This window comes from Tympanuchus pallidicinctus, unplaced genomic scaffold (genome assembly GCF_026119805.1).
Source record: "Tympanuchus pallidicinctus isolate F22 unplaced genomic scaffold, pur_lepc_1.0 scaffold3, whole genome shotgun sequence".
NCBI classification, from domain to species: Eukaryota; Metazoa; Chordata; class Aves; order Galliformes; family Phasianidae; genus Tympanuchus; species Tympanuchus pallidicinctus.
In genome coordinates, this window is record NW_026294747.1 from 6,355,520 (window position 1) to 6,370,321 (window position 14,802).

At 37.3% G+C, this 14,802-nt stretch overlaps 1 protein-coding gene across 1 annotated transcript in view; it reads right to left on the bottom strand.

Annotated features, from left to right (window-relative positions):
- Positions 1-14,802, bottom strand: part of LOC128086869 (leucine zipper protein 2-like) — a 152,374-nt gene that overhangs the window by 79,400 nt on the left and 58,172 nt on the right. Inside the window, exons 2-5 of the mRNA XM_052695861.1 lie at positions 11,495-11,612; positions 9,977-10,047; positions 6,250-6,331; positions 1,199-1,261 (exon numbers count right to left, since the gene is read on the bottom strand). Coding sequence (XP_052551821.1) covers positions 1,199-1,261; positions 6,250-6,331; positions 9,977-10,047; positions 11,495-11,612 — 334 coding nt within the window. The remainder of the gene's footprint in view (positions 1-1,198; positions 1,262-6,249; positions 6,332-9,976; positions 10,048-11,494; positions 11,613-14,802) is intronic.

Genomic DNA, 14,802 nt, shown 5'->3' on the forward strand with positions numbered 1-14,802 from the left:
CAAATCATTCACAAGAAGAATATAAAGACAGGAGAGAAAACACAGGTGAGCTAGAATGGAAAAGACATCAATTGAAGGCTTTAGAAACCCATTTGCCTGGTGTATTTTCCTTCCCATCTAAATCAAGACTTTCAGTTTAATCATTACTTTACCTCCAAGTTCAATTTTCAGTGTTATTTCTTTTTCTTTTTGAGAAGCACTAACCACACAAATTCCCCAACTAACACTAATACAGAAACTGCTCGGTCAGTGAATCACAACACATTTATTCATCCTCTCTATTCTGTAATCAAAGTACTTGCCTGAAAACAGAGAATCACAATGTGGCAGGATAGAGAGGTATAGACAAAAAGTACTCCTCAAGCATTTATGATCTTATGAATACCAACTTACCTACATACCTTTCCTGAGCGTTTATCCATTCTCCAAGCATTTTACAAGCTATTTAAGAAAAGTCATGACCTTCTTGTAGCATAGTACCTAGAGAACCCAGTCAGGCTGAAGCTGCATTCAGTACCCAACAATGAATAGAAGAAGCTACACAACTGCTTTTTGTTTTCCCTTCTCGTGGGTTTTCTTGGACTAAGTTCGGAAGTGATTCATGGCAGACTATGTACAACTGCTAGTGAAGTACAATAAAGGGTACTAGTGAGTCGAAAGAAGATAGCCCACACAAATCCTGTATACAGAATTCAATTTCATGAAAGACTACTAAGTTAGTAATAAGGCAAATAGTAAACAACTCTGAAAGGAATGGTCAAACAACCAATTAAAAACCCAAACATATCTGGAATCTGTTCAAATACAGTATATCAGAAATTCCCAAAGCCCTAACTGAATCTATAAAACTAAGAACATCAAAGGAAACAATTCAGAAAAAACATGCTGAGAGGAAAAGATCATGAAAAGCTATTAAAAAAAATCAAGTTAAACAAAGAGTGATGTAAGAAGGAATTTGACAGTAAATTCAACAGTATCACCTGCAGAGGTGTTTGTTATCAGGTAACAACCTACAAAAATTAACCAGTATATAAGCATACACTATAGGGCATAGGCAGGAATAAGTCCTTGAACTCCACAATTCCAGTGACTGCAGATGATGTGAAAAGTGAGGCAGGCTTGCGTGCTCTATGAGAATAGCATTTGTTATCACCATTGTTACAGGTAATACTGATGCACTTCAGTACTCCTCTCTTACCTCATTTTGGAGGTCCCGGATCATTCTGCTCTTCCTTTCCATTTCTGTCTTCAAAAAATTAATCTACAAGTTGAATAAAAATACTGAGTGAGTTTCTGAAACTTAGCTAAACACCACCTTAAGCTTATTTTTTTTCTTTTAACTTTATTCATAGCTTAAAAAAAATAAACCATCCCTAGTAACAACATATCTTGGAAAACTATTGTTTTAAACCAGACTGGTATAGGTCATCACTTCGTGTTTCATGATTAACCTATAAGTGGATACCATGATATTTATTGGGAAACTTAGAATTGAGGAAAGAAAATCACTATGCATAAAACCCCTCATTTGACTTTCGTGCTAGTAGATATAGCTTTCTTTGTAATCAAGTCCATGGAGATCTTCAGAGAACTAAGGATTTTTTTAACAGTAGGTTACTAACAGTCATTAGTCCTAATGAGAACAGATCCAAGCTCCACATCAGGATAATTTATTAGAGTATTGTTCTTCCTTAGTCCTAATTCAAGAGAACGTCAATGCTCCCTCAAAACGTATCAGCTCTAAATCTGGATGAAGATACGGCACTGAATTTATTGACTGTGCTCTCTATACATTTGTATAATCAGTGAATGTACAGACATTATAATTATGGAATATACCAGAGAGTTTGGCTAAGCAGGTTACTATACAATAGAGAATAGATAGAATACTTACTCATGTCCTGGGCTCGACGCAAAACTCCAGAGGAGAGGATCTCCAGAAGAGATCATCCCCCACTCGTAGTCAGCTCTTAAATGGGTCTAGGAGAGGTGGAGCCAGGCTCCACCCCTTCCAGCAGCACAGGTGAATTGCCTTCACCTGTGCTCCCATGGCTGACTCATTGCTCACCTCAGATGATCAATCAGAGGTTCAGGCTATGATTCAGCATTTCCCATACAACATTGCTTGTAAATATCAGCTAGGTGAAGAGACAGTTAATGTAGCCAGCAACTTGCATGATTATCTTCACCAGTCCTCACATAATAATGGACGATAATATTGTTTCAGAATCTCAAGTTGAGAAGTACAATCAGAAAGCAAATAACAGGGCACAAACCCCCTTTCAAGTGTACAAATTCTGCTTTCAGCCTCCAAATCCTGATACATATGAATAGGCTTTTGGGTTTTCCTCTACCAAAGGCATGCAAGCTAAAAAATTTAACTATGAAACTCTCTACATCTTTCCCACTTTCTACTCACTTTTTGTTTGACATTCAACTCTTTTCTAGTGTTGGCTTTCTTTAATTACTATCTAGCTAATTATGAAAACACAATGAAAATGTATTGGTGTTCTAAGGCTGAACTCTACAATGCTAAGCAAGGACACTGCTTCTGTCTCCTGGAGACAGACATTCAAGGTACACAGAGCTTTGTGTGCTTCAGAGCTCATTACGTTTATTAAAGGCAACAGCTTCCATCCAGTAGCCTTTGCTCAACAGCAGAATGTGACCTTGAAATGCTGAAATTAGATTTTCCCCCACTGATATATAGAATGCTTTAGCAGATAGCTGTGATCTAATTCTGAGAGACAGACAATAGTTAGTTACTCATCGCAGAGAAAGGACAGACTAATACCAACACAAAGTCATTACTGCACAGTCAAAGCTCATCTGTACACTTATTTGCTTACCTGCAGACACCTTTTACATTGCCTAGGACTAAGGCAGAAATTATTAAGATGGAACTGAAATACCTTTACTGGCATATCTGTAATACCACTGTTAATATCCATTAACTCTAGTACAGTCAGTATTGATTTTCATAGTCTAATTTTCAAGTTGCACCATAGGAATTGACTCTGAAAGCCAAGAGAATAGGAAGCTATACACACAAGAAATATTCTATCTTTTGATAAAGTGAGAAAATAATCCACAACCTGTTCAATATTTCTGAAAGCAAAGCCAAACACAGTTTATGCCTGCTAGGATTCCTTAGGTGAATTCAAATTTAAATTGTAATTTGTGAATTAATAAAAAACATTTTTGTCATAAAAGCTATTAGCAAATAATATATTTTGAAGTGAAATGGACATCTCATCTTTTTATGAGTTAGTGGTGGTAAGAGATCTGGCAATAGATTTCTCACAATTTAATCCTGCATGTTCTGTTTGTGTTGTATTACTAAGAAGGTCCTAGTGATATCCAATTAACCATATCATTTTTGCTTAGTTTTTAACGTCATGCACAATGAGTTACTTAATTCTAAGTTTTCATAGCAAGCACTAAGCAACTAGGAAAAAAGATTTTACACAGGTGTATTTTCTCCTCTATTTTGACAAATTGGACAATAATACACTGTTAAACTGTCACTGCATCTTTCTAAAAACTGTTAGTGTGATATAAAACAGCAGCAGGAACAAAATGAAAAAGGCATTCTAAACTTAGCCTACCTACCCTACTTTCCCTATTTATTTCCCACCCCCCCCCCCGTTTCTTTGGTAATTTCTCATCTTCATTAGAAAAAACTAGTCCAGCTGGTTCTATACACTCTGATTGAAATTAATGGGAAAGAGCTTTAAGTAGTGGTTCCTTTTCACATATAAATAAAGCAATGGTTTAACTTTTTTAAAGAAATACATTCACTGCAAAGCAACCTATTATAAACTACTACTACTTTGGTATTTAGTACTAAAAAGTTTTACCAACTTTTAGTGATTGCTAAAGGAGACAGCAGGTTATTCCTGAATGTTTTATATACGTATTGTACACCTAAATCCAGTATAGTACTCCTAACAAACTTCATTTTAGAAACACCTTTTGGCAGACAAATAATCCACAGTTGCGAGCTGGCTAGTAGACCAAAAAAGATCTTCACAATTCTAAGCCTTCTGGAAGACTACTTGACCTTGAACTTTGCAACACAGGGCCACTGAAAAATTCAAGCCATCCTCATCAAAATAGTTTTCCTCTGCACTTCTAATCATCTTGCACAGATTGGAGGTAGAACAAGAGATATGAATTTATCATAATCCTGCCATATAAGTCATCCCAAAATAAACTGATGCTCTTTGTATCCTGGTGCTACAAAGGCAGATGACAACGGACCTAGAAAGGGAGTCACTCTCACTCAGGGCCCCCAGTCTGTCCTCAGCACAACTGGAACTGTCAAGAACAGGAATGTGTTTTTGGTTCCTCAAGACTGAACCTCTCCGTCAGTCCTCAAAACAGCTTCAGGAGTTATCCACTGAGCCCTATCACTACCTCAGTAAATCCACAGAACAGCAACTTTTTAGCTGTCCTAATGTCCTTGGCTTCTCTAATATTGAAGAGTTTTTAAAAATTGACTCCAAAGTACTTTTGAAATATTTGTTCAGTCTTTCTGCTGGTGAATAGACGCATTTTATCCTCAGGCACAAAGAAATAAGTGCCACAAATCAAGGACCCAGCACAGCTTTCCTTAAAATCAGAGGTCCATTTAGTATTCTTTTATTAGCAACTTTTAGAACACAGTTCAAGAATTCAATTTCCCTATCTATATAATTAATGAATATACAGATGCTATAATTAAGAAATATACAGGAAAGTCAGGCTAAGTAAGATTATTCCAACAGGAAGATAATAAATGGAAAACGCTTACTGACATTGTAGGCTTACAATATTCTCCACAAAGAGTGATCTCCTGGAAGAGATCCTTCCTCAATGGCAGTCGTTTCTTACATGGGATCTAGAAAAGATGGAGCCATGCTCCAGTCCTTCTGTAGCACAGGTGAATTATCTTCACCTGTCCTCCCATGGCTGACTCACTGTTTGCCTCAGGTGGTCAATCAGAGGTTCAGCCATGATTCAGCAGTTCCCATACACTATCTAACCAGATGACAATCCTCTACTTTAAGTTCTATTATAAACTCAGGGGGGGGTTGTTGTTTGTATCTTGTTTAATTTTCTGTGATAGATTTGTGATCTCCCAAAAGTATTATACTAGGAGCTGAATTTATGCAAAGCACCGTTCTTGAAGCTAAAAAAAAAAAAACATGCTGCATAGCAAAACATAGAGCCAATAATCTCTTCACCTCAGCTGATATTTATTTTACTACAGCCAAGATAATCTTGAGTAACAAACATTATATAAAAATTAAATAACATGTTTTCCACATTTAATTTGTCGGGCTAGAATTTGGTTTGTCACATCAGCTATGAGAATGTATCAGTGCATCTGGAAAGGACAATTAAAAACAACTTTGGAATAGCATGTTTTGAATATGTAGCAGAGAGGATCAGGCCCTAATCTTTTATTTCAGAGTGATATATCTGTTTACAGTACAAAACATCTTCAAAGAAGTGTAGATTTTTTTTTCTATACATATTCTGCTCAAACTATTGAAGAAGATTCAAAATATACCTTATTTTTTTCAGGTTTGGTCAGAATACTACTTGCTTATTTCTTTCCCCTCAAGACTAGATGAGGGCTTTTATTCTCTAGAGAAGCCTACAACTACTAACAATTCAGTAATTATATGCTGTGGAGGAACATTACTTTAGCGTAGTATAGTATTCTACTTTAAGCACCTAACACATAGTTTAGATGTCATGACTACCTACTCTGGGTCAATTTTTCCCTGCAATAACAAAATTTGGCTGTTTGTGCCTTGAATTTATACCTTCCAGTAGTGATAATGAGACCTAGTGTTGTCAAGACTTAACTTTCTCTTACTTACTTCCATGCTGAAAATTAGTAGCAATTAAGAAAAAAAGTCAGTGGCAGTATGACAACATACTTTGGTATAGATGAGACAAGAGGTCCATAAATGTAACCTCATAAGACATAAGGACTTGGGTCCAAATCTCCAAGAAGCTGGATACACACACCTACATCCCACAGAAACTAGTGGAAAAACATCTACATTTTCTGCAACATACCAATTTTATCCACCTCCTTTTATTTGAACCTTACAGAGTACTAATGCATCGGAAATCTTAGGTTTTGTTTTAACATGTAAGACATCTGAGATAATGCAAAAAACTTAGGCGAGGAGGATTTAAAAAAAAAAGATGGAAGAAAAAAAAAAAAGGAAGAGGGACAGTCTCACTCACAGTAGCTTGCTGCTTTTCTGCCTTCTCAGCTGCCTCATTAAGCTGCTTTTGAAAGGCCTCCTGAAGAGATTTCATTTCTTCCCTAGGCATTGAAAAAACAAAACATAAACTTCATCCCAAGAGTCCAGTACAAAATCATTCTTCAGTTTCCAGAGAAGAGTGACAGATGTGTTGCATTTACTAAGTGTCTTGCTAATAAAATTAAAATGACCTCATGAACTATAGTGCCAGTACAAGACAAAAATTTGTTCATGATGGAAATTTAAGCTTATCAAATGTCCTGTTTTGCAAAACATCTGCCAGTATATAGTCTTTAGAAAAAGGAATTGGTGCAATAAAAGCAAGGGAGGTGGACCTGGAAATACATTATAATCAAGAACTACTCATTCTAGAAAGAAACAACGGGGAAACCAATTGAAGATGCTGGAATACAACTGCACAAGAAGATGTAATAATTTGGATGGGGCAGTAGTGGATTCAAGATATTTTTGCATTACTAATACAATCAGAGTTTCTCCAAGGTAATTACAGCAGGCTGAGATCTTCTGGTCATCTCTTTTACCCACAGGTGACACATTTTGGAGCTGCTGCAAAGTACAAGACTGACAAATTTCATAACTTTTGCAGAGCATTTTCAGAGCTGTTGCTTGCATCAATAAAATTTAATGAATAAGGAGCAGCGTAGAACCAACTTTACACTGAGATGATAACTTAACTCAATGAAAATCAGCCAGGAAAAAAAGGCAGCAGGCTTGTACAAGAACAGAAATTATGAGCTGCTCAATCATCTTTTTTTTTTCTTTTTTTTTTCTTTCTTTTTTTTTCTTCTTATTTTATAGCTATTTTATGTTCACAGTTTGGAGAATGCTGGTACAAACAGATTGATCTGAAATAGAGACCGAGCAGCATGAAACCAATGCATCAGCACAAACCAGCTCTATCATTACATACACAAATGCAACCATTCTGAAACACGAACAGTGCACAAAATAACTGACCTTGAGATATCATACTAAATGACCAAATTATACTTGCCAAAGTAAACTCACACTAAGGCAATAAAAAAAAAAATAAAAAAAAATCTAACATGAAATCAGAAGGGCTACATTAATTTACACAAGCTGAGATTCTAGCACTCCAAACTTTACTTTAGAGTTCATCACTGCAGAGCACAATCAAAATGGTGCTCACAGACCAAGTGCAGCTCACATTTGTCCAATCAAATCATGATATATTTTGGATTGTAGATCAAATACAATAGATTCAAGCAGAACAGTATCAAGTTCATCATTCTTCACTTGCTGAACAAGCATAACCTGAATCTGTTGGCAAAGAAAGTGATAAATTCTATGAGGGGGACTTATATTGCTAACAGTGGCTTCTCATACTGCATGTGTCAAAGTAAAAGTGAGAGCCTGTAAATGGCTGTCAAGAGCCCACAGTAGATACAAGCCATTTTCTTGGGGCCTACAATAAAAGCCGTTTATTTTCTGCCGGAAGATGAAGGCTGCTTGGTCTTATGCTGCATACTGTATTGCTCCAGGGTCGGTATCTGTGAGTTGCTGTTGTGCAGAATACCTAGTGGTTGATACACTTAAAAGTCCACATATCAGGAAATTACATTTTATTATACAACTAAGAAATACAATTTTCCCTTAGCAGACTAGGTTTTCCTATCTGCAACTGGGAAAGCCTATTTACTGAATATACTTTTAATTACTAAATAATGGTTTTAATCAGTTAGCATTACTATTTTTATATAAATTACACAACAATCTACCATTGCAAAACCAGGATCATCTATGAAGGACACATGGCAAGAATAGCAGCGATGCTTTCATTATAGCCATGTAACATGTAATTGTTTAAATACTGTACTAGCTGAACAAATTCTTTCATCATTTAACAGATTTATATGGAATATCTGAAAGACTCTTATCTATTCAATCCTTCTCCATGGAAGCAAAATTGAGAAGATCTGTATTGTTTTCTTATGGCTCCAACTTGCTTTGTATTGAAGAACTGGAGGATCTTGTCACAAGCAATCTCAAATCTTCATGTGTGCTTCAATAAATACATTATCAGCAGTAGAAAGATTGAGAGATTTAAGTCATGTATTTCTAGCAATAGCATACTATTACTATTTCTTTGTTTCCAGAGAAAAATATAAGATATGGATGCATTCATTACATAATGCTGTTTCACACAATGTGATTCCTGTAGTAGTAATGTTTACTTGTGATTGAAGTTGTATTAATGCTGTGATTTACCCGTCTGAACTATAATAACAAAAAGAAGTAGGTCAGAGAGTGCTGAATAATGACAATACGAAGGAATAGGAAGTTTCATATTTAAATGTTTGGGAGAAATACAAAATCCTTTTTCTTAATAGATATCTCCCCAACTGATGTCCAATATCAGTTCATATGTCTCATATGTTTCAAAAACTTCTCACAAGATAGCATTCCTTAGCACACCATATTAGGTCTGGAGAGGCAAATCCTGTGGCGACATGGCACCCCAGAAAGGATTGAGTCAGATAATGGGACTCATTTTAAAAATTCACTTGTGGATACTTGGGCCAGAGAACATGGCATCGAGTGGATTTATCATATCCCCTATCATGCACCAGCCTCTGGTAAGATCGAACGCTACAACGGGTTGTTAAAAACCATGTTGAAAGCAATGGGTGGCGGAACATTTAAACACTGGGAGAAGCACTTGGCAGAAGCCACCTGGCTGGTTAACACCAGAGGATCAATCAGTCGAGATGGTCCTACCCAATCCAGCTCCCTACATATTGTAGAGGGAGATAAGGTCCCTGTAGTACATGTAAAGAACATGTTAGGAAAAGCAGTTTGGGTTTTTCCTCCTTCTGGGAAGGGCAAACCTCTTCGCGGAACTGTCTTTGCCCAGGGACCTGGGTCCACCTGGTGGGTGATGCAGAAAAACGGGGATGTTCAGTGTGTACCACAAGGGAATTTGATGTTGGGGGAGTGCAGTCTGTAATCCCATGTGTTAAGCATGATGTAGTGATGTAGAATAAGGGGTGGAATGTCATGGTTTTATGATTTTTGGTCATCGGTATTCCACACCATAACATCATGTAATGCACTGGGGGTGGGGTTTGATATCTGCCGAATGTTCGTCCGTCGGAGAAGAACTACATTTCCCCAAGAGGCTTTGCGGTCAGCAAGGGGATATAACTCCATGCAAGGTCACCTGAGCCTTCTTCTTCGCCTGCGCTTCGCTGTCTGCGCTTCTCTATCTGCGCTTCGCCGCCTGCGCTTCGCCGCCTGCGTTTCGCCATCTGCACTTCGCCGTCTGTACTTCAGTCACTCAACTGGACTGCACTTCTCACCCCAGGATTGTGGTGAGGTCTATACAATTCAAACAGACTCTCTCTCTCTCTCTCTCTTTGTAGTTTACTAATACTATATTTAGTAAAATCATTTGTTCCACCTCAGATCAGTGCTGTTGTTTTTTTCAAGTATTTTGGGGTCCCCTGCTTCCCCTTTTCCAGAGGCGCGGATCCGCAGATCCCTCCGCCCTGCTGGTCACGGAACTGGGCCGGACCAGCCCATAAACCGTTGACACACTGTTACTGCTAGGATCAGTAGACTCCAGACTATGTGAGTGTTTATAATTTAAGGCAAAAGGAGGGACGATGTTTTCCAATATTGTTGCTTTCAGTCTAAAAAGTGAAAGGGAGAAAGTATGCTCTTACCTTTGCTTTTTGCCCAGTTCAAGAAGTTTCTGCACATCTCTTCTGGCTGACGCTTCATCATTTTTCAAAGACTGATAACAAAGGAAAAGAATCAGTTACCAAAGAGATCTTGAATTCTGCTCATTTGTGAAATCACTGATTGGGATCCGTTTTGTAAAAACGCTCCCAGTGAATTGCCATGGGTGAGAAAAGGAGGAACACCTGACTATGCTTTTTACTGTAATTCAGCACTGTTAACTATACATCATTTTGCAGCAAGCACTACATTGCATCCGACTGTGTAAAATAGATTAAGAAACAAACAAACGACTGAAAGCACTAAGGAGGCATGACAGAGATCAGTGTGTGTGTACAGAATTCCAGAGAATTACTTTTGTATCTTTGGATCTCTGAGGTGTTGAATATGAAATACCTCACAACATGATTTTCCTGAGTACTACCTTCAAACTGCTGCATAAAAAATCCCCTTCTAAATTACCTTAGTAAAAAGAAGATAAGTAAAAAAAAAATGCAGTGGGAAACTACTGGTGGTGCTGAGGTGGGGTTGGGTGGATGGAGACCACTCAATGTTCTATAGGGCACCATACACATTAGTTTCAAGGAGAGAAATCTTGAATATAGGAAAATAGAGCACAACAGTATACTACAATACAGTATTGGCACACATTGTCTCTATTGTCCTGTGCAAAGATACAAGGATGCCACTCCTTTTATTTTTCCTATCTAGCTTACATCAACATAAGGGTACATATGCAATGGCATGGAGAATACCAGCCTCTAAAATGCTATGCAATACCAAAAACCTCAGCCAAAAATGAGCCATTGCTAGACTGACAAACAGTCTCAGGCAGACAGGCATACTCTTAAGTGATCATCTGATGATTTCAGTACAGGATCCAGAGCAAGATCTCTACTTTTCATTCTACGGAGCTGATATGATGGCAGAGTTAATCTGACTATTGTCCTTTCAGCCTGCCCACATTACCCAGAAAACCTCCTTAGTTAAAGCAGAAGTGTTCATCAGCTCTGGATGCCTAGCTGCCAGCTCTTCTAACGCTGTCTGTCAGTTAAACTTGTAAAGTAATCCCCTGCAGTAAATCCAGTCAGTTGGTGTAGACTGCATGTCTGCAAAGTAAAGTTAGCAGCTACATTAGGCTTCGTAGGTGCAACTCATCAGCAAAGATGTGGCCTGCAACAGCAAAGGAAATCCTTTCATAGTAGCTGCCACATTCAATGTGTGGGAAGTCCATTATGATTATTCTTTTCTGTTTCTTCTTTTGTTCTGCTACATTTTGTTTGCGCAACATTTTGTTTGTTTTTTGTTTTTTTAATTACCCAATTCTTTTAGATTATGTTTTCCTTGAGACCATCCCTTTTACTCTCAATGCAAGGTAAACAATGCACGCTCTAAAATCAACAAAAACAATGACATTTTTATTTATTAGCAGCAGATAGACATTAGTATGAAAAACACAAAGTAAATAATTCTAAGTCCCAGAAACCCACACATAACCTAACCTGGAGGTTTACTTTAATTCCCTCGAGTTCTTTATAAGTCTTCGACAGCTGACGAAGAATATTGCTCCTTTCCTTAAAGACTTCCTTCAGCTGTCTCTCCAGTTCTTCATAGCCCTGTCTAACACAGAAAACAAAAGCATGAAATCCTCTCAAAACATTCTTCAGTGCACTTCAAGACAGTATTAGATTGCCCAGATTTTAATTAATTAGAACTATACAGTATCTATAGGTTCCAAACTGGAATGTGGAAAGATCTGTCTCTCCATATATACAACAGCTTGTTTTCTCCTAATACAGATCAAGAGATGCTTTGAATGACAAAGTGATGTGCTGCATCTGAGTATACAAATCAGACTGAAAATACTGGTGTATTGTCTATGGCAAGCAGGAGATTGAGCAGATGTATTTAACATGTGTGATGGAATATAGTGTGAGATCTCTCCTGTTCTGAAAGACATCCTGCCATCGAAGTCAAGTAAAACTTGGTATGAAGTTTTTTGTCACCTGATAATTTTGGGCAAGGACAATTCAGAGCTGTTTGAACTTTGCAAGATTAATTTCATTTAAAAATTTTCCCCAAATTAATCCTCACTGCAGTACAGAATAGAGCTGAAAATATGCTAAGACGAATCAAATGCAAATTAATTTATATGGGAGAATGTTTTTTCCTATCACTTCTAAAAACCACAATTCCTACTTAGATTACAAGTGTATTTTCTAATGTTTCTGTAGAAATCCCAAATGATGTCAATTCTATGCTCTATTTTTGGTCCAGTGAAATACAGACCCAACTCTCATATACTATTTCAAGCAAAAAATCCCAAACATCTCAGTTAATTCTAAAACAGCATATATTTTCAGATAAAATCGTTGCCTTGAGGAAGACTTATCAGCAAGCTGGAGCATCTGTTTCCCCTACAAGTGCAGTAGAAACCTTTTATTTTGCTTTGTTTTTACTTTCCTCACAGTAACTCTTTTTATCAAGGGAAAAACAAAATTCAAGCCTGCAACACATGGGTGCTATTTTATGCTCAGATAGAACCATTGAATCCTTAGAGTTGGATGTGACCTTTAAAGGTCATCCAGTCCAATTCCCTGCAATGAACAGGGACATCCACAACTAGATCAGGTTGCCCAGAGCCTGATCCAGCCTTGCCTTGATAGTCTCCAGGAATGCGGTATCCACCACTCTCTGGGTGAGGAATTTCTTACCAGTTGTATTATCCTCATCTAGAAAAGGAAAAACCACTGGTCTTGTTGGGAACCTCTGAGAATGACTTTATGAGCACACAGGGTGTCCATATAAAGAGGTAATATCAGGACTTGGTTATATGTCACCTAAGTAATAATACATCAGAAGTAAATGATCCAGTATAGGTCACAGTTCAATTATGGATTTACAAGAAAATCCATACACCAAGGATGTGAACCTTTGAATATACAATGCGGCATTTACACCCCACAGTTTAGTTCATGTTTTCTCAAGCTGAATGACAGAATATACTGCTAGATGAATTAAACCTAGCTACTGCAAGAACGCTTGGTAAATACTAGCAGTCTAGTTGCATGCAATGAAAATAAAATCTCCAGCATTAAGTTTTATGTACAAACACTGACAGTTTTTGTGACTGCCCCAGCTATCTGATTTTTTAACTAGGAATATACGATGGTCAGAAAGCTATCTCATCTCAGTGCTTCAGACAACATTATATAAAACTAGCATAATGAGTTTCAGAGAATACCCTCATTTTAATTTGATAACTAACAGAGGTCAAGCAGGAATTTCCTCCTGCTATGGGGTAACAAGGCAGTTTCAGTAAGGTCACCACTTCCTCCTTAAGCAGCACAATGCATGTATTGACCTCTTGCCACTGAACTGTCATGCTTTTGTTTAAAGTAAAACCTTGCATTAAAAAATCTGTCCAAGTGGTAACACTGTCTTAAATAATCACTTCCAATTAAAGACCCAAAAAGACCTGCTCCCTAGCCCCCTCCCCCAAAATAATTCCATTACACATGTATTAAATCTGTTATCTGAATTTTAGCTTACAACACTAAATATTCAGCAAAATGAAGCATTATTTCCAGCAAATCTATCTGAAACTAGAATACTAGAGCAAATACTATAGCAAACAGATTACAGGAAACATTTCAACAGATTATAAATTTTGGTGTAAGAAGGAGAAATGTCTATCAACTCCATCTCTCCATCACTACAACTCTGACTACTATTTCTTCAAATATCAGAAGTTCAGCTTTTAGTCTTCAAAATAAAGATCAAGACTTTTCCCTGAATAACATGTACAATGGCAGGACAAAGGAAAACTGATTTTGTTTCCTGAGAAACAAAAGTGAGAAAAAGATTCATATCAACATAACTGAAAGTTGAAGAAAAGAATCTCTAAAATGAGTGAACTTGAGATAGAAATCATTCACGACAATAGAGCATCACATCATTGCCTTTTCTCTATATAAATATGAGCATTTTTAATCATGAAGTTCAGGGGGAGGGGGGTTACTGACAACCAAGAAACAGAATGAATAAAACATGCAATAGGTAATACACATAATACAGTATCAATATAATATAGTATCATCTAACCTCAGCTTCAACTATATTTATAATTTCAGTCAATTCTGAATCAGTTGACCTGTGGGAAAAAGTCATATAGGCATTTTACTGAACAAGAGATAAGCCCTTGCTGAAATACAATCTGCCAGATATAACCGCTTTGCACACTCAAATGGCATTTCCATAATATGTTCTGTATTCAGCCATTATCTAACCACTGTGTTTCAGGCTGAAGAAAATACATTATACTAAAAGGAACATGAAAAATTTGGGATTTAGGGGAACCAAGGAACATTTTTATTTACCTGTCCTCCATAGCTTGTGTACAAAATATTTGATTGAATGTTTCCCCTCTACCTACTGAGAATCACGCACAAGTATGTAGTTTATTAACTACTCAGAGAAAAAATCCCTTAGTCAATACTTACATGAATTCTAAACAGGCTTAAGCATCCTACGTATTTTAAGTGCAATAGCCCACAAAATGGTTGCAGCCCAGATGCATTTTATTGGATTTTTCCACAACTAGCAGCTAGAGAATCAGGCCCTTTGCATCCACTTCCTCTGACTTGTTAATGCATGCACTCTAAATAAAACAACACCAACCTGGCTTCGCTTTGGCAGACCCTTGGCTCTGTAGAATCAGTAACCCACCAGAGAAAGCACACAACTGCCAGTTCCCACAAAAGGAGCAAAAAGAGACTTCTGAAAACTTGTACTTGGCATAAAACAAGGC